General features: G+C 44.8%; 1 protein-coding gene across 2 annotated transcripts in view; it reads right to left on the bottom strand.

Annotated features, from left to right (window-relative positions):
- The window catches only part of LOC149261685 (putative thimet oligopeptidase), a 439,851-nt gene extending 417,120 nt beyond the window's left edge, over positions 1-22,731 (bottom strand). For both annotated transcript variants that reach the window (XR_016258489.1, XM_089422600.1), the window contains exon 1: positions 22,370-22,731. Coding sequence is in view for 1 of the 2 variants with exons in the window: in XM_089422600.1 (XP_089278726.1) it covers positions 22,370-22,490 (121 nt within the window). In the remaining variant the exon portion in view is untranslated. The remainder of the gene's footprint in view (positions 1-22,369) is intronic.
- Between the last annotated feature and the right edge of the window lie 405 nt (positions 22,732-23,136).

The raw sequence follows: 23,136 nt of genomic DNA, 5'->3' as shown, positions 1-23,136 counted from the left end.
AATTCCAGATATATCATCAACAGAGTACGCCGTACCATCCGCAAGCGAATGGGACTGTCGAAGCTTTCAACAAGATTTTGGAGACTGCGTTGACCAAGGTATGTAATGCGCAGCGAAACAATTGGGATTTGCGCATACCTGCTGTGTTATGGGCATACCGAACCACATGCAAGAAGTTGATGGGTCAGACACCTTTCCGGTTAGTCTATGGCATGGAAGCCGTTATGCCAATGGAATATATCGTACCTAGTTTGCGAATAGTAGCGATGACAGGCATGGCAAACCGCGAGGCTTTGAAAGAGAGGCTCGCGCAACTGGAAGAACTTGAGGAGGACCAATTTCTGGCAGGATTCCATCAACAGGTACAAAAGCAGCACGAAAAGGCTTGGCATGATCGCCATATCAAGTTGCGCACGTTCAAAGAAAACGATTTAGTATTGTTGTATGACAGCAAGTTCGAGAAATTCCCTGGAAAACTCTGAATGCATTGGTTGGGACCATATGTAGTCAAAGAAGTCACAGATGGAGGTGCGGTCCAGCTCGGCAAGCTTAATGGAGAGCCCTTCCCAGGAAGAGTAAATGGCAGTCGCCTGAAGCTCTACACGGGTGGGCCGACTACCTGACTAACCGACCGAAATACAGTCTCACCGCTCCAGACAGTTGAAAGAGAGTGCGAGACGATAAAGCAACCTGTGAGGGAGCTGCACAACAACAAGGATGCGCGTAGAATCAGTATGTCACAAGAGTCGCGGCTACGCAAAAGGGGTTGCGTTGCTGCGTGGATAAACACGGAGGTGACCGATGCTGTCACTGTTCATGACAAGATGTCTAAGTTATGGCGAAAGGGAGCGGGCGGCGGGCAATTAAGATACAAAGTACATGCCAGATCTGGAACGATCTACCATAGATTTAATGTTAAAGCGCCAAAAAAGGAGGAAACGACTGAATTTGAATTTCAATACGTCTATAAATCGCGAGGGGGCATCCACCGAATGCTCTATGGTATCGAGAGAAGTGAGCTATTGTGCCTTCCCACCGGTATGGAACTGTTGATCATTAACGCTAAAGGAGAAAGCCCACGGGTTGTAATATGGCCAATGGCGATGCAGGACCTTCTGGATAGTTCAGCACCGACGATAGGGGATGTACCGAAAATTCCAAGACACGAAGCAAAACTGGTCCGGATGCCGCTGCCTAACCCACGAGCTAGCCGACGACCCTCGAAAGATAAGGAAACGACCGTGAATAGTTTTAAAAACCGGTTACCAGTCTAACCGGCGGGTTAGCATGCTCGCCAGTCTAAACCGACCAAAAATGCCCATTTCTCCATTTTTTTGCCCTAACTGATGAAAACCGGCCGGTTGTAGGCACGCCCACCATAAAGTTAAAAAAGCGTATTTCTAACTGTGTTTTAGGGGTTTTGGGGGGAACTAAGGGTGTTTGAACCCTAACAATGTTGGCAATTAATGGTAATGTTAAATTCTTAAAGTAAAAGTGACATTTCCTTTAATTCTCATTTTCATCCTTTTACTTAAATTTTTAACATTACCATGAAATGACTCAGGATGTTTGAGAGTAGTTTCGACCTCCTTGGATATCATATGAAGAAACTAGAATTTTAGATTTCACTCAAAATTCAGTAGACTTAATGGTTTTCAGGATTTCATGGTTTGGGGTAAACAATAAATGCAATCGGAGCTCCAAATGATGAGCAAAACTCCTGATCTAGATCTCATTGTGTTGGACGATATTGATCCAACATCAAAATGGGTGGAGGAGACTGAAGAACCTGTGTTTGAGGCTGATTTTGATATTGACATGGCTTTAGCGGCGAATGAAGCAGATTATGTGGTGGCATCAGAACTAGGATCAGTAGCGGCATCAAGGAAAGGCATAGAACCAATGGAAGGCACTAGTCATATAGGTCGACAAACTCGTGCTTCCATTAGGTCCACTTCTATTGTCATTGGTGGCATTGATACTGAGGTTGCAAATCAGGCTGAGGCATCCTCAAACTCTGAACCAGATGATGTCCATGTAGCTCCTAATGATGATCCTGTGTCTAGTAGTGGTGACGAACTTGAGATTGATCATGTGTACACTGTAGACTTGTAGTAAGCCAATGGCCTCATAGCTTGCGGCATTGTTTTTGGACTTTATAGGCCATTTAGAGCCTCATTTCTTATGTATTTTGCTATTTTGAAGATGATATGTATTACACTCGGTGCCAATTTGATATATTCACCTTTACATGGTATATAAATGAGCAAACTTTGCATATTTTGTCTCTATTGGCTTGGAATCATGGTTTTACATCTTAAAAATAGTTTTGTTTCATTAAAAATTAATTATTTAATGTATTTTTTTAAAACCGGTTCGTTTAGACCAAACCAGTCCCGGTTAGACCAGTTCCGGTCAGTGAACCGGTTCATTAGGTGGACCGGTCCGGTCACTGGTTCCGGTTTTAAAAACTATGATGGAGACAAATGATGAAATTACAGTTAACAGTTCAGATCCGATGCACCTTGAAGATTGGGACCTCGCGGACAGCAACATCTTTCTTGCAAAAATGCAACACAAGTTGCAGCAAACAGTGCATATAATGGACCGGAAATTGGAGATTTGCTGCTTGGACCCGAAGAGTTCCCGCATGCGGCACCCCAGCTTGAGCTAAAATCCTATGAGGGGGTGCTCTGTGTTAACCGAGCAGAGTAGAATGAGCATCATCGATCGCGCGAATTAGTAGAGGCAATGGAGCAGCAGAACGTAGCGCGTCACTCACAGGGATGGTGGACAGCGAAGCCTTGGCAGCGCGTATCGCCGCACCGACGAGTGACTCGGGACGAGTCACGATGATTGTGTTGGGGGCCTATAGGGTAGCAAAGGCCCCGCGTAACGGTTTTGGGACTTAAAGCCCATAATTTAGGGTAATGATATTGTAAAAATTCCACGAAGTGCGCGGAGCGCGAAATGTAATAGGTTGAGTCAAAGGGTTGTCCGCCCGAAAATAATGTAAAATAATAGAAAGTGAGTCGGCCTGCCCATGGTCCGCGGACCATGGAAATGTATAAATAGAACGAGGCTCTAAGGGTAGGAGGTAGCTTTTGGAAAAGAGATCTGATGTATTATGGGTTTGCAAAGGAAAGATTGCTCTGAGTCTGTAAGTCTGTGTCGTGGGTTGTAGTAGGAGACAGAGACTCCGCAGCTGTGTGCACGGAGGCCAGGTAGAGTCCGCAGTTGTGTGCGCAGACCCCTGCAGCTGTGTGCGCAGGGCAGGAAGTTGATTGTACTGTAACGAAGACATTAATAAAGATAAGTTGGTTCTGAAATATCACGGATCTGGTTTTATTTTGGTGTATACATCTGTTATGATCTATCTCTTTCTGCTTATGTTATGAGTTTATGTGAATCTGCAAAATTTATGGGTGCACGCACTGGTTATAACTGTTAAATGCTTGCTTAAAGACCTTAAGATCTAGAATAAATCCTTTAATAATAAGAATCTAGGAAGCCCCCGTTGCAGATCTACGCGAAGGCCTGACAGCAGTACAGAGTAGCGCGAGGGCGCAAGTCGGTTCGCGAACCTTCCAAGTCCCCATCAAGACATCCCTAGGGTACGAAAACCTGGTTCAAGCACCCTCCCATACTACCTCGGGTGAGACTTCAGTCCGCGCTCCGCGGATTGTTGCCGAAAGGGCCGGTAGTGCGGGATTTGTTTGGCTAAAACACTTTTGAACCTGGGTCAGGCCCCATCAAGCCAACAAGGGGCTAGGGCATCTTCTTTAGGGCAACGTAGATCCTTCTTTCCCATGGTAGCATCTAGGGCAGCTCCTCTTAGGGCAGCGCATATTCTTAGGATCTCTCCTCCCACCAAAACCCAAAGACAAGTGGAGAGGAAGAGATCACAAGAAGAGTGTGTCCAAATGACCAGCAAGCCACTGATTTTTATACTAAAACGTTGAGCACAAGTGGGGGCAGTTTGGTTGCTAGCCGCCCTTGACGAATCGTCCCATAACACAAATAAATTCATATCTCCATGAATACTTATCGGAATCAAATGATCTTTAGATCAATTCTACACCTCTCAACGAGAGGAATCCAAGAAAAATATCAGTTGCCATAAATAAGATGACCCACATGGAGTTTGGCCCTAGTTGCCAATTTTAACAGATCAATTTATCACAATGTTCCTAGTGGGCAACACGATTTGCAGCTACCTGGGCCTGCGTAGAGGCCTCTCACTTGGCACACGTGGGAATTTGGGGGACGAGTTTGGGAGCTGAATATTGCCGGGAGAAATAAGGGGAACCTTGGAGGAGAGCATCTCAACCTTTGGGTGTGATTTGTGGGGATTTTTCTGTGAGCTACAGGCAGGCTGTATTTTCCAGCACTTGGAGGAGGACGTGGTATTTGGGGGCCGAATTTCGGGGATCAAAACCAAGCCAAACCCTTTCTAGGTTTTGGTGGGTTTTGGTTGAGGAGCTTGAGGTTAATTTTGCAGAATTTTCTGAGCACTAGAGGTGGGGTTTCCAGCAATTCCTTTCTAGCAGACAGTGCAGATTTCTGGGCAGCGCAAAGCATCATTGGAGCAGTTGTTGTTAGCATTTGGGCTTGTCATTTTCTCACCTAGGCTTTTGTCACGCTTGCCAATGAGGCAAGCCCAAGTGCACTCCTGCCACACTATTGTACTTGCTCCAATTGATTAATAAAATGGCTCAGTTGGTTCTTATTTCTGGAGTTTATATGGGTATTTGTTGAATGTTTGAAATTTCTGGTGTTGTATTTGTTATTTGCTTTGCATATCATTGTTTTTCCTAGTTTGGAACATTACAGTGGTATCAGAGCCCAGATCTTGGCTCAGCCGTGGGAGATTTTCCTATGAGTGAGGAGGACAGGCAGAATATCACCTACAGGAGACAGAGGTACCGGAGCCGGGAGAGGGAGTTAGAGATTACACCAGACACTGAGGAGCGTGGGAAGGCAGTGGTAGTAGAGGACATGGTGGAACCCAGGAGTAAGGAGGATATGGCCTTTGACAGCCTCTTGAAGGCCCTCAGTGATTTAGCGAAGGGGCAGAAGGAGATGTTGGATGAGATCAAACAGCAGAACTGGGACCGGAGCATCCATCGAGATTTCCTATTTGGGGAGACTTCTTGGGCTTCCCAACAGTATGACCACCCTTCACCAGCTACTCACCCACTAGCCTCAAGTGGGCCAACTAGGACCACGTTGCCTTCTTTCTTGCCATCAGCACCTAGTGAGCAGGGTGGACTAGATGCCCATGGGGGAGTATTTCAGGGAATGGCAATCCATGGGGGAGGATTTCAAGGCAGCCCTATCTTTCAGAGACTATTGCCAGCTCAAGCAGAATGAGAAGGGCAGGAATTATGGAGGCCAGGGCATGCAAAGCTCTGAGTTGCAGCGTACTATTGGGAGGATGTACTTCCCTACATATGATGGCACTACCAAGTGCACAACTCAGGCCTAGGTGGAGAAGCTAGATACTTATCTCCAGCTCAACAGGATGACAGAGGTGGAAGCCATTAAAATGGCTACACTACACTCAGAGGGGGAAGCACATGACTGGTGGTTTCACGGCTTGTCTACTCTGGGGCATGCCAACGTGACTTCCTATGAGGATTTCACTAGGAGAGTGGTGAAGCGTTTTGATCAGAGGGATCCGGAGGCTCACTTCAGGGAGCTAACCCAACTCAGACAGACAAGTCATCCAGAGTAGTACATATCAGAGTTTCTGAGAGTCCCAGTGATGGTGTCGGATTTATCGGATGCTAGGAGGGTGTACACATTCATAGAGGGGTTGCTCAAGCCACTGCGTGGACTGGTGAAGTCACACAGGCCCTCTACGCTACAGGAGGTCGTGACATGTGCTAGAGACCTGCAGGGGGCCATCCCCAAGACCCGGGCACCTATTCCTTCACGCACTCCCTACCATCAAAAGGGAAGTGATACTAGACCACCACCACAAAGAGCATCCCAAGGACGTAGGCAACTAGATGTGGAGACTAGGAGGGACCTGAGGAGGAGGAAATTGTGCTTTACTTATCGGGAGCCCTGGGCACCAGGCCATCGGTGCACAGCGGGCAAGGCCCATTATATTGAGGTCTTTTCGGATAGTGATCAAGAGGATGATGTGGAGCTGGAGTATGGTGGGGGAGACAGTGAGGGTCCGGCAAAGAGGGGACCACCACCACCACATGGGGGAGCATCTTTTACACCATCTGGGGGAGTCCTTGCTTCCTTATGCGAGGTCCCCAAATTTCTGACTCTGAGGATCAGAGGCACAGTGCAGGGGCAGTGTGTCTCAGTCCTAGTAGACAGTGGGGCTACCCACAACTTCATTGATGCTCAGATGGTTCAGAAGGGCATCACCACAACAAAGTTTGAGGGGTTTTCCATTCTGGTGTCGAGGGACAGAACAATGCAATGCACTCTGTATGTTCCCGCCTTGACAGTGACCATGGGGAACTACTCGATGAAAGACCATTTCTTCGTAGTGGACATACCAGACACCGACGTAGTGATTGGAGGAAGCTAGAGATGGAGTTCACCGAGCCGGATGGCAAGTTGGTGGTCCTTAGGGGCATGCATTCGTATCCTCCGCAGACAGTTTCAGCACATCAAATGGAGGCAGATTTGAGGCATGGAGACATAGCGTGGGTCGTAGAGCTGAGGATTTCAGAGGCTGGGGGACAGGCCCAATCACCACACCCAGACATACAGGCCCTATTAGACAGATACTCAGTGGTGTTCGGGGACATTCCACTAGGGCAGCCACCAAACAGGGGATTCGAGCACACCATTGAGTTGGAGCCAGGTGTGCAGGCAGTGATTACCACCCCTTATAGGCACCCCAAGGCCTATAAGGACGAGATTGAGCGAGCCATCAAGGAGTTGTTGGCATTGGGCCACATTAGGCCGAGTTCCAATCCCTTTGCTTCTTCAATGGTGCTGGTGAAGAAGAAGGACAAAACCTTACGCATGTGCATTGATTACAGAGCGCTCAACAAGAAGACGTTGAAGAACCGATACCCCATCCCGTGCATCGATGAGTTGATGGATGAGCTTAGAGGAGCCAAGTACTTCTCTAAGATAGATCTGCACTCGGGGTACCATCAAATCAAGGTGAGGGATTAGGACATCCCCAAGACGGCCTTTCGATGTCATTATGGGCATTTCAAGTTTTTGGTCATGCCCTTTGGGTTGACCAATGCACCTGCCACCTTCCAGTCGTGTATGAACCATGTGTTCCAGGGGCAATTGAGCAGGTTTGTATTGGTGTTTTTTGATGACATCTTGATCTATAGCAGGACTTGGGAGGAGCACCTAAAGGCGGAGTTGCGTATTTTGGAGGAACAGCAGTTTTACACCAAACTATCCAAATGTGAGTTTGGGCTAACTGAGATGTTCTACTTGGGGCACATCATTGGCGCAGACAGGGTGCAGTTGCGTGAGGAGAAGATATAGGCTATTCGAGATTGGCCGATGCCTAGAGATGTGACAGCGTTGAGGGGTTTTTGGGCATCTGTACCTATTACCGGAAGTTCGTCAAGGGATTTTCGCAATTGGCAGCACCCCTCACAGACTTGACCAAGAAGGGGGCTTTTGCATGGACAGATGGAGCCCAACCCGCTTTTGATCACCTCAAGGAGGTGATGAGTAGTTGTCCAGTGTTGGCACTCCCGGATTTCACTCAGCCATTCACAGTGGAGTATGATGCATCAAGAGAGGGGATTGGGGTAGTATTATCCCAGGATGGGCATCCCATTGCTTTCGAGAGCCGGAAGCTCCTACCCCATGAGAGGTCGTATTCTATATACGACAAAGAGATGTTGGCCATCATGCATGCATTGGCCAAATTCCGGCAGTACTTAATGGGTAACCAAGTCCGGGTGAAGACAAATCACAACAATCTTCGCCACTTCATGGGGCAGAAGGGCCTCAATGACAGACAACATAGATGGGTCAGCAAGGTGCAGGCCTATGATTTTGATATTGAGTACGTGCGGGGGAAGCACAATGTAGTGGCCGATGCATTATCCAAGAGACCCGCAGGCCTCTCACTCATGAGCATTTGCCATGACTAGAAGGCCCAGTTGTTAGTAGAGTATTCCAAAGACCGGCGGGCATGCAAGATCTTGGAGGGGACACACGCAGATGAGCACTACAGGGTGATGGTCGAGGTCATATATTACAAGGGGCGCATATTTTTGGTACCAAGCTCACAGTTGAGGGAGAGAATACTCCATGCAGCACATGATTCCCCATTATCAGGTCATCAGGGGTTCAGGAAGACGTACATGGCAGTCAGAGAGTGTTTCACTTGAAAGGGCCTCAAGGGGGACGTGTTGAGGTACGTGCAAGAGTGTGAGGCATGCCAAAGGAACAAAGAGGAGTTGACCCATCCAGCCGGAATGTTGCAGCCTCTTCCCATTCCTGAGGGGAAATGGGAGAGTATCTCCATGGATTTCATCACAAGATTTCTGATAGTGCAGGGCAAGGATTGTATCTATGTGATGGTTGATCGGCTGACCAAATATGCCCATTTCTTCACCATTCTGACCCGGTACTCAGCCTCATAGGTGGCCGAGTTGTTCTTCAGGGAGGTCTTCCGTTTGCATGGACTCCCTAAGAACATAGTTAGCGACAAAGATAGCAGGTTTATGGGGGGATTCTGGCAGGAGCTCTTCAGATTAGTGGGTACTGAGCTCACCCCGAGCACGAGCTACCACCCTCAGACAGATGGTCAGATCGAGCGGGTTAACAAGTGGTTGGAGGGTTATCTCAGGAACTACGTGACCAAACAGTAGAGGGCATGGATTCGATGGCTGCACTTGGGCGAATATTGCTACAACACCACCCATCACATGTCCATTGGTATGTCACCTTTCCGTGCTTTATATGGTTATGATGCATTATCTTTCGCTGATATTGGTTTTGGAGACAGTCAGGCCCCAAAGGCCAAAGATTGGATCCTAGAGAGCCAAGACATTCTCAAGGCTCTCAAGGACAACTTAGTGAAAGCGCAGAATCAGCAAAAGATGTATGTTGATAGGCATCGGATTGAGAGGCATTTTGAGGAGGGAGACTTGGTGTATCTATAGCTACAGCCATATAGACAGTCTACCTTGAAGCAGAAAGGTGTCGAAAAGCTACAACCGCATTTCTATGGGCCGTATATGTTGAATAATCTAGGGCAATTAGGTTTAGTATGATTCTTCTTGACTTGATAACAATTTGTGGAGCCTTTTCACTTTCCTTGTTAGCTTAATCTTCATCTTCTTATTAATGCATGTGTGTGTACTTTATCAAACTGCTATCAAAAACATAAGAACAAGAACACAAGATGTTGGCTCTCTGCCAGGGCCAAAACCTCTCTTCTCTTGAGAGGAAAACCCTTTAGTAAGTTTCTCTTATTGAAGCTTCTTATTGATCAATGCCAAACCCTAGACCCTTGACTAGAATGTCCTCCAAGCACAAGTCAAGTCCTTCCTCCTTTCTGCACTTCGTTCCCTGGCACTTCCTTCTTCTGGCACTTCATCCTTCTTCCAACTATTGTTAGATCTTGTTGCACTTGCTCTAGAAGAGATACCTTTGATGAGACCCTTTCCTTATGATGATCCCTTCCTTCTCTTCACCAACCAACGAACTTGTATGACTGTAATGGGAGGGTTGTTATGACAGCAGAGATAGCCTCCTTCTCCTCGCACGTGTGACTGTAATAGGCTTTAGAACAACCCTATTACCTTCGCTTTTCTTCCTTGCTACTTCGCTTGAGTGGGAGACCCTTTAGGCCTATGTCTCTAGCCCAAATGATGAGATATGTTTGGCTGTGAGTCTCTGTTGTTATGACCGCAGGCAGCCTTCTTCTTCCTCGCACGTGTGACTGTATTTTCTCTAGAAACCAGCCTCCAACCTTCACTTATGCTTCCCTTTACTTCGTTGCACTAGAGGCTCCTTGACTTCGTCCTTTTTCGTTCTTTTCTTATCTCCTTAACTTCGCTGATTTCAGAGCTATATAAGTGCAACCTCTATATATAGAGGATTGTCCCTCCTTTTAGGCCGACTAGAAGGCCAACTTGAGGATTGTTTGTAGGCCGACTTGTTATCTTACTTCGGATGGCTTCTTTGGTGGTGTCACATGCTTGGAGGAGACTCTTTGATGGTGCCTTTGCTTTGGAGAAGACTTGACTTTGCTTGGAGGAGTGTCCTTTGACCTCTATACAAATATATACATGATGCAACAAGCCCCTAAGGTCTTCAACATTTTCTTTTGACTATTTGACTCACCTATAACACTTTAACTTGTGCTAGACCTATTTCAATGAGTAAGAAACTCATTGACATATATTATAAAAATAATATTTCCTTTCTTGAATAAATACAAATATTCGCACATTTGTGGAATCTGGAAGCCGATCACTGGCTCGGATTTTGGTTCACCTGGATACCCGAGAAGGTCTTGAGGAGCAAGTTACGCTACAATGGGGCAGATGCATCAGGGTACAGCTCTTGGACTACGAAGGAGTCCCCTTTCGCTGCAGAAGATGTCATAAAGTTGGACATCTTGCCAGAGACTGCCCCCTCAACAAGAAAGCGGACGATACCCCGAAGCACACCCCGACCTCATCCAGGATGGCATCACCAAATCCTTCGAGGCCTCCTTCTGCTGGTCCCTCCCCCGCGACTTCAGCATTCATGGAAGCTTCTGGTATCGAGCGTTCATCGCCTCCTATCACACGCGCTCGTTCGGCGGCTGAAGCGGGTATGTCCTCCGAGATCTCCGTTTCTCATGTTCTTTCATCGATTGATATGATTGAACCCTCATCTCCTGTATCAATGATTCAATGCCCCCTCAGAACTGCTCCCTCTACCTCTGTGGATCCTATCACCACCACTCATCCCCTCTCGGATTGCCCTACTCCGTTTCCATCTTCCCCTCCGCACCCATACTTCCTTCGTCCTCGGCTACCTGCTAAGGATCCCCCCATTAAGTTATCCAGGTTGGGCATTGTTGATTCAGTAGGGGGGGGGTCGTGCACCAGGGGGAGGAAATCTCAACTTTCTAAAGCCATTAAGATTGCTGGGGCCGAGGTAGTCTCTGGCAGACAATCGACCATTGATGGGGTCCTTAGAGCAGGGCACACCCCGAGAGGTGTCCCCCCATGAAGTGCCTCTCATTTAATTGTAGAGGACTGGCTAGTTCCTCCAAGAAACTAGCCTTGAAGAGGCTCATCGAATCTGAGCCCTGTGACATTATCATGCTTCAAGAAACGCTCTGTTCAGCTTATCAATGTTCCCATATTCTGTTGTCTCTGATCCCTGGATGGATTATCTCTGCTAATGATGCCATTGGTCGATCTGGGGGAATAGCCATTGGCATAAACCCCCGATCCATTAAAGTATCTGCCAGTTGGGGGGGGGGCTGGTTTTATTGGACTGGACATCTTCTCGGCCGACCTTGGCTTGGACCTTAGAATTGTCAATATCTATGCTCCGTGCTCTCAGCGAGAAGCTTTCTGGCAGAACCTTCTTCATCTCCCCATGTTGAACGAGGATCATATCATATTGGGAGGTGACCTAAACTTCTCGCTAGGCTTCAGGGAATCATGGGGTTCGGATGGCCATATTGACCCCATCACAGATTTTATGTTCAACCTGCTTGAGCAATCTAACTATATAGATGTCCCAATGCAGCGTCCCCTCCCCACCTGGAGGAATAGAAGAATAGGAGAAGCTGCTCTGGCTCGTAGACTTGACAGATTCCTTCTTAAAGGGCCTCTCATCCAGCGTGTCCATCTGTATCGTCAATGGGTTGGATCGGGGAGGCAATCGGACCACAACCCCATTTATCTTGAGATTCAGGGGCCTACTAAGAAGCCCAAAGCTCCTTTCAAATTCAATCACACCTGGCTGAAGGATCCCTCGTATATCAAGCTGGTGCAAGATTACTGGACAGCCCACCCCATCAATGATAATGAATCTTTTGCTAGGAGTTTCTGCAGAAATCTTGCAGAGCTAAAGCATCTTTCCATCCTGTGGGCCAAGGATAAGCTCGAAAGGGAAAACTCTCAGCTTACCCAAATAGAAGCCGATATCTGTAACCTTACAGACGATCGGGGTTTGGGTTTCACCTCATGGGCTGAAAAGAGCAGACTTATTAACCTGGAAGGACAAAAAGCCAGGATCCTCAAAGAGAGGGAGGAGTCTATCCGGCTGAGAAGCAGAGCTCTATGGATTCAAGCGGGGGATGATAACACAAAGTTTTTCCATAGCTATGCTAAGAGCAGGAAGGTGTCTAATACTATATGGAAACTTCCCTTCCCAAATGGTGAGTCTGCAGATAACTTTCAAAAGCTTGCTCACCTCGGCACCACCCACTTCAGGAATTTATACAAGATTCCAAGGGAAGTCGGACTCCTGGACATCATCCATGTAGCTAACCACTTCCCTAGATTTGTGGAGGATGATGATGTGGCGGATCTCACTGGGCCTGTAACAGCTGATGAACTTGAAGGGGTTATGAAGTGGTTCAAGAAAGACAAAAGTCCCGGCCCAGATGGATGGACCATTGAATTCTATCTTGCTTTCTATGAGGTGCTGGGACAGGATCTGCTGAGGGTGGTGGAGGAGAGTCGTACAACTGGATCTATTTATCATGCTATTAACTCCACATTCATCGCCCTTATCCCCAAATCTGATTCCCCTGAATCCTTTGATGATTATCGACCCATATCGCTTTGCAACTGTTTGTATAAAATCATCTCCAAGACCATAGCAAATCGACTCAGACCTATCCTCTCCCGGGCTATAGCTCCCCAGCAATTCGCGTTCCTAGACTCTCGTCAGATACATGAGGCCATTGGACTCGCCCAAGAGGCCCTTCATTCCATTTGGTCCAAAAGTCTGAAAGCCATCCTTCTCAAAATTGACCTCTCCAAAGCCTTCGATCGGGTCAGCTGGCTCTATCTTAAGATGATTCTGATCCATCTGGGGTTTCCACACTCCTATATTACATGGATTATGGCTTGTATCACTTCTCCCTCGTTCAGTGTTCTCATCAATGGCTCGGCATCCTCTTTTTTTCACTCAGAGAGAGGTCTGCGACAGGGATGCCCACTATCACCACTACTATTTCTCTTAGTTATGGAAGGACTCAGTCGTCTCATGGAAGCTGCAAAGAGGAATGGGGATATTGGTGGGCTTGGGATATCAGATTTGTGCTATCTTACACATCTACTATTTGTAGATGATGTTCTTATTCTTCTTGATGGAAGTATCAGAGACTCCAGGAACTTCTTGAAAATCTTGCAAAGATTTTCTGCGGCCACAGGTATGTTGCCTAACCAATCGAAATCCACCATCACATGTGCTCGCACCTCGGTCCAAGAGACCAGGATTGCACTACAGGCTTTTCCTTTCTTGGTGCACTCTTTAGATAGAGGTCTTAAATACCTCGGTTTCAATCTGAAACCCTCATGCCAAAGGATTGCTGATTGGGCCTGGTTGATTGCCAAACTTGAAAAGAGGCTACTGGGTTGGAGCCACAGATATCTATCTAGAGCTGGCAGACTGGTGCTCATAAAATCAGTGCTAGAAGCTACCCCAGTCTTCTGGATGGCACTAGCATGGATTCCTAGGACTATCCTGGGGAGGATACAGCAGCTTTGTAACCGTTATCTTTGGAATGGGAATCAGGAGAAACGTACATTTGCTTGGATCAGCTGGAAGAAAATATCATTACCTAAGAAGTGGGGTGGATGGGGCCTCAAGGAGCTCCCTGACTTCGCTAAAGCACTTGCTGCCAAGATGGGATGGATCTTGCTCACTAGACAAAATCTGTGGACTCATGTTACATACCACAAATACATTTGGCCTCAAAATATGATGGATTGGGCACGTCTTCCATCCTGGTCTTCAAAGGGGGGCTCATCTGTATGGAAGGCCTTGATTGACTCACTCCCTCTCATTCGGGACAACTTGGCATGGCGCATCAATGATGGAATGACAGGCAGGATTGGCCTGGACCCTTGGAGCAATAGTGGAGGCAGACATATATTAAACCAGGAGATTATTGATTATTTACAAGGCCGGGGGATACAACATTTTGCACAGATCGCTGATCCACTTCACACTGATATTTTTTCTCAGGCGTGGAAAACTGCCCACTCTTTGGATCTACCTAACCAATGGCATCAGGAATGGGATCAATACATCATGGCCCTATCTGAATCCCATATTCGTATTAAGCAAGGGCCTGATGAATTGATCTGGTGCCCGGCCGACCATGGTTCATATGTCCCAAAACAAGGCTATTGTGCCCTCATTGCTCACAGATCTCCGGATCAGGTTCAACCTTGGTGGCACTCCATTTGGAAGTTAAGGGCCACTCCTCGATCTAAGCTTTTCTTCTGGTGTGCGCTTCATGATATAGTTCCTACCGGTGAACAGTTAACCCGCAGAGCCATCCAGGGACCCTCATGGTGCATATTCTGCAAAAATGCATCTGAATACACAGACCACATATTCTTGTCTTGCCCGACGTTTCAAAGCATTTGGAGGAATATCTGTCAACAGTTGGGAATTACGGGAGACTGGAGCGGCGCTGACCTACAGGAGGCCTGGTGCTCATGGGCCCGTAGCCACCCGGAATCCAAACTATTAAACCTCCCCCCTGTGGCCATTTGGTATGCATGGCTTGCTCGAAACAGAGCCATTTTTGAAGATAAACCTTTCTCGGGAAGCCATATTGAAATAGCAGTCATAGCAGCATACCAGGAACTTCCTGAACCGTCCCCAACCAGAACCCGTGTTATACAGCCTATGCCTGAGATTGACAGAACAATCCCTTGGGCTTTTTTCGATGGTGCATCGAATCAAACAGGGTGTGGCGGTGGATTTGTATTGCACTTTAACGAAAATCATAGATATCTTGCAAAATTGGGTTTTGGTATTGGAACGAACAATTTTGCTGAGCTCTCTGCATTATATAATCTACTTCATTTTGCTTTATCTCATCATATTACACAGCTCAACATATTCGGGGACTCAATGGTGGTTGTAAATTGGATTAATAATGTGACAAATTGCCATGTACACATGCTCAGCAATTTATTTCAAAATACTCTTACTCTCAAAGCAGCATTTGAACATATTACATGTGTGCATATTTACAGAGAACACAATAGCGAGGCTGACAAACTATCCAAAGAGGCCTCGTCACTTCCACGAGGCAATGGACAAATAGTGGAGCAGAATGGGTCGGAGGAACATCAGTTTTACCACCGGCCATATATAGATCAGAGGATGCAGCGGGACAACAGTCCCAACAGCTAAATAGTGAACAGAGAACAATATGAACTGCTGATATATTTATGAACAAGAACTTTTTGTATTAGTAAATAGGCTGTAAAGCATAGATCATGGATGTAACTAGAACTTTTTGTTATGACTCTGAGAACTACCTGAAAAGGTGAATTTTGTATGAACTTTGACAGTAATGCCGCGGCATCTGCTTATGTAATTTTCAAAATATTAATGAAAGTTACTGATTTTCCCAGGGGAAAAAAAATACAAATATCAAAAGTACATTTATGAAGACCGAACCTAGTTACATTTCCTTCAACGGTATAGAGTGGTTAGGACAGTTGGAGAGGTGGCCTACGAGCTGGAGCTTCCCCAAGGGAGCAAGATTCACAACATCTTCCATGTTTCGTGCCTCAAGAAGGTGTTAGGACAACAGATGATGTCAGTTGTAGAGTTATCCTCGCTTGATGATGAGGGGCATCTGATTTTATAAATGAAGGCCATTCTAGAGACTCGGGCAAGGAGGGCAAGGAAGTTAAGGAGCAGGACCATCAGGGAGTTTTTGGTGTGTTGGAAGAACTTGCCGGATGAGGATGCCACATGGGAGGATGAGCACATATTGGAGCATCCAGTGCTAAAGTTGCTTGAGGACAAGCAACATTTGGGAGGGGATGACTGTAATGTCCCTTCTTAAATTATTTTGTTACAGGTTTAATTTCCCACAATTTTGGATAATTTTGGTGACCATGGAACCCATCCAATTTTGACTTAAGGACTTAGGGGAGAAAGAAGGCCGAATTATTTTGTTAGTGGAATGTGGGGGCCACCCACATAGGAAAAACGCACTTGGCTAAGTGTGGAGTTCGAATAGCCTTGGAGGGGAAATCGAAAGGCAAGGAGGAGGGGCCCACATGGGGAGGAAGGCCCACGAAATTATAAATAGGAGGAGCTCATCTTCACAAAGGGTCTTTTGTCTATTAAACTCACTTTTGTTGCTCGAGTTGCTTAGCCAAGTCACTTGCTGTTTAGCACTGAGTTTTCCGAGCGGAGAACTCACCCTTTCTTCGGGGAGCTTCGAGTGCCACCCTAGGAAGGTCAAATCGTACCACTTTGGAGGAAATCCGGAGGGATTTCAGAGCTTATCTTTCAGCGTTTTGCTCAGCTAGTGCATGTTTCTGGAGGACGCGATAAGGGAGCACGCACAGGTTATTTCAGGGGTCTTCCGGGTAGCATTTGCCGAGAGAATTTTGGCATTGGAGCTTTAGTGGAACATCAGCATTTTGGAGGAGTTTCAGAGCAGGAGATTGTTGCTAGTGGGCAGCACGATTTGCAGCTACCTGGGCCTGCGTAGAGGCCTCTCACTGGGCACACATGGGAATTTGGGGGACGAGTTTAGGAGTTGAAGATTGCTGGGAGAAATAAGGGGAACCTTGGAGGAGAGCATCTCAACCTTTGGGTGTGATTTGTGGGGATTTTCCTGTGAGCTACAGGCAAGTTGTATTTTCCAGCACTTGGAGGAGGACGTGGTATTTGGGGGCCGAATTTCGAGGGTCAAAACCAGGCCAAACCCTTTCTAGGTTTTGGTGGGTTATGGTTGAAGAGCTTGAGGTTAATTTTGCAGAATTTTCTAAGCACCGAAGGTGGGGTTTCCAGCAGTTCCTTTCCAGCAGACAGAGCTGATTTCTGGGCAACGCAGAGCATCATTGAAGTAGTTGTTGTTAGCATTTGGGCTTGTCATTTTATCACCTGGGATTTTGTCACACTTGCCATTGAGGCAAGAACGGGTGCACTCCTACCACAGTATTGTACTTGCTCCAATTGATGGCTCAGTTGGTTCTTATTTCTAGGGTTTATGTGGATGTTTGCTATATGTTTGAAATTTCTAGCGTTGTATTTGTTATTTGCTTTGCATATCATTGTTTTTCCTAGTTTGAAACATTACATCATGAGACTTACAAAAACCAAGAAAATCGGATATATGTTTGGCTATGAATGTACCACCCTCACCATCAAACCTGAATTGAGCCAAGTCATGAAACTGTTCCACGGAGATGAAAAGTTCACTAGGGGATAGGTTAGAAAAACACTCTGGGATTATGATTTGGGAAAGAGCCATTTAAGATGAGAGATTCAAACAGACTCAATGAGCACAGTTTGTCACCTGGCCCTCCTTCTAGTGCCAACTGTTGGTGATGCTGGAATTCCGTCAACCAAGGGCGTCTCCCCGATGTGAAGTCCCAATTAGACTTCACACCGTTTGGAGTAGGAGCCTCAACTGAAAATATGGTAAGTTGCCATTGGTCTTGGGTATTTGCCTTGGCTACCATTATTAACATTAGAGGTTATACAAACATTCTTTGAAACAAGCTAGTAAGTCGACATTGTGAGGCATACAGTTACGACGTATATAAGGTACTTTCACCACAAGGAGAAAGAGAGTGAGCCTCTAGAAGAAAAGTAATAGTAATATCCAGAGACACACAAGAGCATAAGAGGATCGTTAATTAACCTGTAGAGTAGTTCACAAGACAACCACAATCATAAAACCAAATATAACAAACCTTCAACAAAATAAGTACCAAAGCCACCAAAATAGTTCAATTTCCTTAGTACATATGAACGAAACATATACTGCAAACATCTAAAGAATAGTCCTATGATATTCATGATACATGCATGAAAATGTGTTGCCTCATCGAGCTTCATATATTAAGTGGAAGTGCCAAGATATACAAGTACAATGCTACCACACTAGCCCCAATAGTGGAACATTAAGTCACCACTTGCTCCTCCAAAGAAAGATCTTCTCTCCTATGCCAATGCTAGAGAAGCCAAGGTGGTGTTGAGAAATCTAGGGCAGCTAGATTAGGTGATTTCTCTTACTTTGATAACTGCATGTGATGTATTTTTACTTAACTTGATTAGCTTCTTCTTTCTTTTAATTATATTTAGTGTTCTTATCATCAAACAGCTACCAAATCATAAAGAACAATGAGACAAGAGGACACAAGATGTAGGCGATCAGACACAGTGAAACCTCTCCACTTGAGAGGAAACCCAACAAGAATTCTTCTCTTCTTATCGAATCTTCAAATGACGAATTCCAAGACCAAAGACCCCTCCAAGACCAAGTCAACCTTTCACCTTGATGAGCTTTCTTTCCAACAATTTTCACCCCAGCAACTTCGACCCCAGCAACTATCCAGCACTTTGACTTGCGCAGCAACTTTCTAGCACTTTGACTTGCGCAGCAACTTTCCAACACTTTGACTTGCGCAGCTTCGACTTGCCCAGCAACTTTCCAGCACTTTGACTTGCGCAGCGCCTTTCCAATACTTCGACTTGCGCAGCAACTTTCTAGTACTTCAACTTGCCTAGCAACTCGATTTTCCAAGCAACTTTAGAAACCCTAACACAAGAGAGAGAGAGAGGGAGAGGCCCAAAAACTTTGATCTTGCTTTTCTTCTTCTTATGCTTGATTTTCGTCCTTTTCTAGCTTCTTTCTTGAGGAGATCAAACTTGCTTGAGTTGTGTGTCAAGTTCCTTCTTATATATAGGCTTTCCAAGGGTACGAATTGCTTCCTTGAGGCCACTTGATCTTTCATGTACACCGACTTGCTTGAGGCACCATGACACGATCTTGGAGGGTCTTTGACTCTAATTTGTTTCAAATAATTTTTTCTTTACAATATGTAACATGCCCAAAAGGGTCTTTCATACATGACAATGACTCTTATGACTTGTTGACTCAAAGACAAGCCCTAGAAGCACTCAATGGGTGCTTGACCTAAAAATAAATTTCCCTTGAGCATGAAACCCATGCCTCAAGAATGACAATAATAAATTTATTTTTCTCTTTACAATAAATACATAAAATCATGATTACATATGTCATTATGAAGACCGAACCTCATTATAAAGACGGAACCTAATTACATATTTCAACGGGTGGGAAGTTCAATTGCCAAAAGTCCATTTGCTTGAGTTATGAGGGTGTATTTATAAGAAATGAGGTGACTCTCTACCTCCCATGTGACTCTTGACATCCTTCATGACTCTTGAGCTTCTACAATGACTTCGAATTCTTACATTACCTTTGAAATTCTCTATGACTTTAGAAATTTCTAGTGACTCTTCATATCCCATGCGGGACCCTTGGTCTTCCACACATTTTACATTTTCTCATTTTGGAGAATTACATAATTTCATTCCAAAAATGATGTGGCAAGGCACTATGACACATGTGACTCTTGAGATGACTCTTGGCAATGATGACATGGAACTTCATGATGACGTGGCATTGCCAAGTTGCTCCTTTTGTTACTTTCTTTGCATCTTCATGATGGATCTTGCATGTATGTCATCTTCATCCTCCAAGAGGCTAATTGATATGAAGTCTTCATGTGATCTTGATCTTTGATCTTCTATGATAAGCTAGTGTCCCTTCATCTTCTTGCTCGATGAATTCTTCATGGTTCCAGCTTCACAAGTGTCTTCTATCATAGTCTCCTCTTCCTCTCCAAGAATCATCCTATAATTTCAAGATATAGTACCTGCAAGTGAAAATCACTCATGACAAAACGACATCAGTTTGAAATCTCCTAGTCTGGCTTGCTTCATGAAAATGATTGATTGAGCTGAGACTGGGCATTGGACAAGGACGAATACTCGGGGATTGCGTAGTGTGTAGTTCTAGAGGCCAAGAGTGAGGCACTAATGCTTGTGACTACACAATGCGCAGCACTAGGAGCCTAGGAAGCAAGACTGCACAATTGAGGGTCTCAGTGAGGCATGCTTGAGCCTTGCGACTCTGCAATGCGCAATTCAGGAGAGAGACTGGACAACAGGATTGCACAATTGCACAGTTCAAGGAGACAGGGAGACAGCTTGAGGCTTGCAACTGCGCAGTGCGCATAAAAAGGCTAACTGGAAGGCTGAATTGCGCATTTTTGGGGAGCAAGAGGCTGATCTTGAGCACTGTGGTTGCACAATGCGTAGTCCTTGGAGGCAGTGACTGCACATTGCATAGTTCCAGGAGGCAGTGACTGCACATTGCACAGTTCTAGGAGGCAAGACAAGCGTCTTGTGGCTTGAGAGCAATGCGCAATTCAGAGAAGCAGTTTCGGAGGAAGTTGACCGAAGAAGGATCAGTTGCAGAAAATGACTAAGTGTGGGACCGGAGAGCAAAGAGATGGAACTAGAACATGACTTGAACATGATCACACACTTATAGACAATCAACCACTCGACAAGGAAGCATTTACCACCCACAATCCGCATGTCCTTATCAAAACGACAGCAAAACAACATTTACCTCCAAGTGCAACACTTAGGATAGACTTTGCGACAACAGTGACAACACTAGTGCGATAGTGCTCAGGACTTTGGGAATGTGTCCAGAGCATGTCGTTATGATATATAGAACACAGTAGTGCAGAACGCATCAAAACTTCCCTTCAAGAATGTACAATGGACTCCTTTTGACCAGATGCGACACTTTTCTAACCAAAAGACAACACTGAGGTGATAGTGGTACGATTCTCGTCTTGTTGCCCCAAGGTAGCACCTGTGGTTGGACTTTCCACTAAGGTACTAGTTTAGGTGGTTAGGTGGTAACATTGTGAAACAACAATCTTTGGTTACTTAATATTAGTTACCTATCTATTTGAGTGCAAATGTACATTATAGCAAAAATTCATTTAACAGTTGGTCTGCTGATGCAAAAATGCTTTCCGTAGTTGAGAAATCATTTTTAAATTCTTCAAGATAAACTTAGGATGATAAAATTCCTTCCAAGAATATTACTACTAAATGACTTTTCTGAAGTTAAATCAAGAAGCACAAAGAAGTACCGTCTGTCTTGCATGTACATTGTAATCTGTTAATCTGAAAAAAAATCTGAAAGCCACTATTCTAGTCACTTCCTCTTAGACAAGGGAAAGTTATTGACCACGTAAAGCTTAAAATTCAATACAAGGATGAACAAAAAAATCCATTTACACGAATCCAGAGGCAAAGTTTGAGGTGCATGTCTGTGGATTGATCCTGAAACAGATTGCAACTAGGTCTCCATGATCTTCAAAATTGGACCGTGAATTGGAAACAACGAGAATGAATAAAAAACCCATTGACACGAATGTGGGTGAATACACAGGTTGATGCCACGTAATTGCCAAATAGGCCTCCATGATGTTTAAAATTGGGCAGTGAGTTGGAACCGCTTTACACAATGTAGGCAGGGAAAGCAATTGATACTGCCAAATTGCAGGATATTCATAGGTGACGTCCAAGATAAGAAAGGAAGGCCGATGGAAAGGAGTGAGTTCATGCAATTTTTGAATGCCCATTGCTATCTTCATTGGATGGCAGAAGATTAAAAAAAGGTGACGTCCAAGATAAGACAGGATGGCCGATGGAAAGGAGTGAAGTCATGCAATTGTCGAGTGTCCACTGCTATCTTCACTGGATGGCAGAAGATTAAAAAAGAATAACGATACACACAAAAGTGCATTTTTACTGACCACTGCGGATTCAACCCATTGTCAGCATGAAAATCAAGCTCCTGGAGAAAATCAGCCGCATAAACTTGAGGATATCGCTTTAAGTCGTGATTAATTTTACAGTTCTTATGATACTAATTTTATATGTTCACCCTGAGAGGTTGTATTGAAACAATAGACCACCATAGCATAATTCGTTAGTTTCAAAACTCGGTTCCTGAACGAAAACGCTCTTCCTGAACTCAATCTTTGAGCTTAGGCCTAGACCAGCCATTATACTATGATTTTCACCTTGATGGAAATTTTCACCTTGATTTCCCATTTGAGTTAAATTTTATGTTCCGGTATGGATAGAAGGTTTCTGACTTAATAATCACCAAACAGATATGTAACCATTCCTGATATAGTAATAACTTCCATTGACATAAGGGTAACGCTTCAAAAAACACCATAAACTCCTTGATCCAGAATGCAACGCACTAAACCTAAAATAGCTTAGCTAACAGCCTAACAGTAACCCTAACTTAAAAATGTCAGCAATCTACCTTTACGCCGGCCTCTGAACAATGAAAGAAGGACCCTGGCAGCCATGAACGCTAAAGCAGTTGCTAGTACAAATGCCACTGCCTGCTTCTGCGTCTTCTTGGTCTTCATCTTCGACTGCATCTCCAATTTTTTTCGGGTAATCGTTGAGCAAATTCTCACAGAGAAGAAAGAAGAAAAAATGCAGTTGCCTGCTAAATAAACTGTCGCTTGATTGTAATAAGGCCTCTGATAGTTTTCTTAATCCCTCTATTGCAATTCCGTTCCACATTAACACATTCCGTCTGTTACGATCCACTTCCCGTCAACGGATTTTGTTTGTTACGCATTTTGTTTGTTGCGATATCATTTTTCAATAAAATATTTGCGATAATTTTTTTTCAATAATATATTTTGGTATTCGTATACATTTAGGGCTTAAGTTTTAAGGTGATTTCTGGGAAAAGTGTGATAGCCATTCTTGTTACAGTGGAATGAATATGGATTAAATTTTTTATAATTCTTTCAAGTTAGGTTGCTGCAAAGGGTTGTGTTTTTATTACCTCATCACTAAGTAGTGAGATTTTCCAATCATTTTAGCTATGCGAGGTTGTTTAAACAAAATAAGATTGATTTGAGTGTTTTTATACACGGAGATTTTTCCATAATTTAATGGGGAAGAGAGGTTGTAATGTTATGTTTTGTAAATATTTTAACTTATTTAAATTACAGAAAAATTAAATTAAAATTAACTTTTTGCTGAGTAAAAATAAAATAAAAGAATATTTAT

This window comes from Pinus tabuliformis, chromosome 6, assembly GCF_031772625.1.
Source record: "Pinus tabuliformis cultivar Carrire ecotype Pingquan chromosome 6, CPIR1, whole genome shotgun sequence".
Lineage (NCBI taxonomy): Eukaryota > Viridiplantae > Streptophyta > Pinopsida > Pinales > Pinaceae > Pinus > Pinus tabuliformis.
Note: the sequence above shows the minus strand (reverse complement) of the source record. Positions and strands in the feature narration are given on the sequence as shown.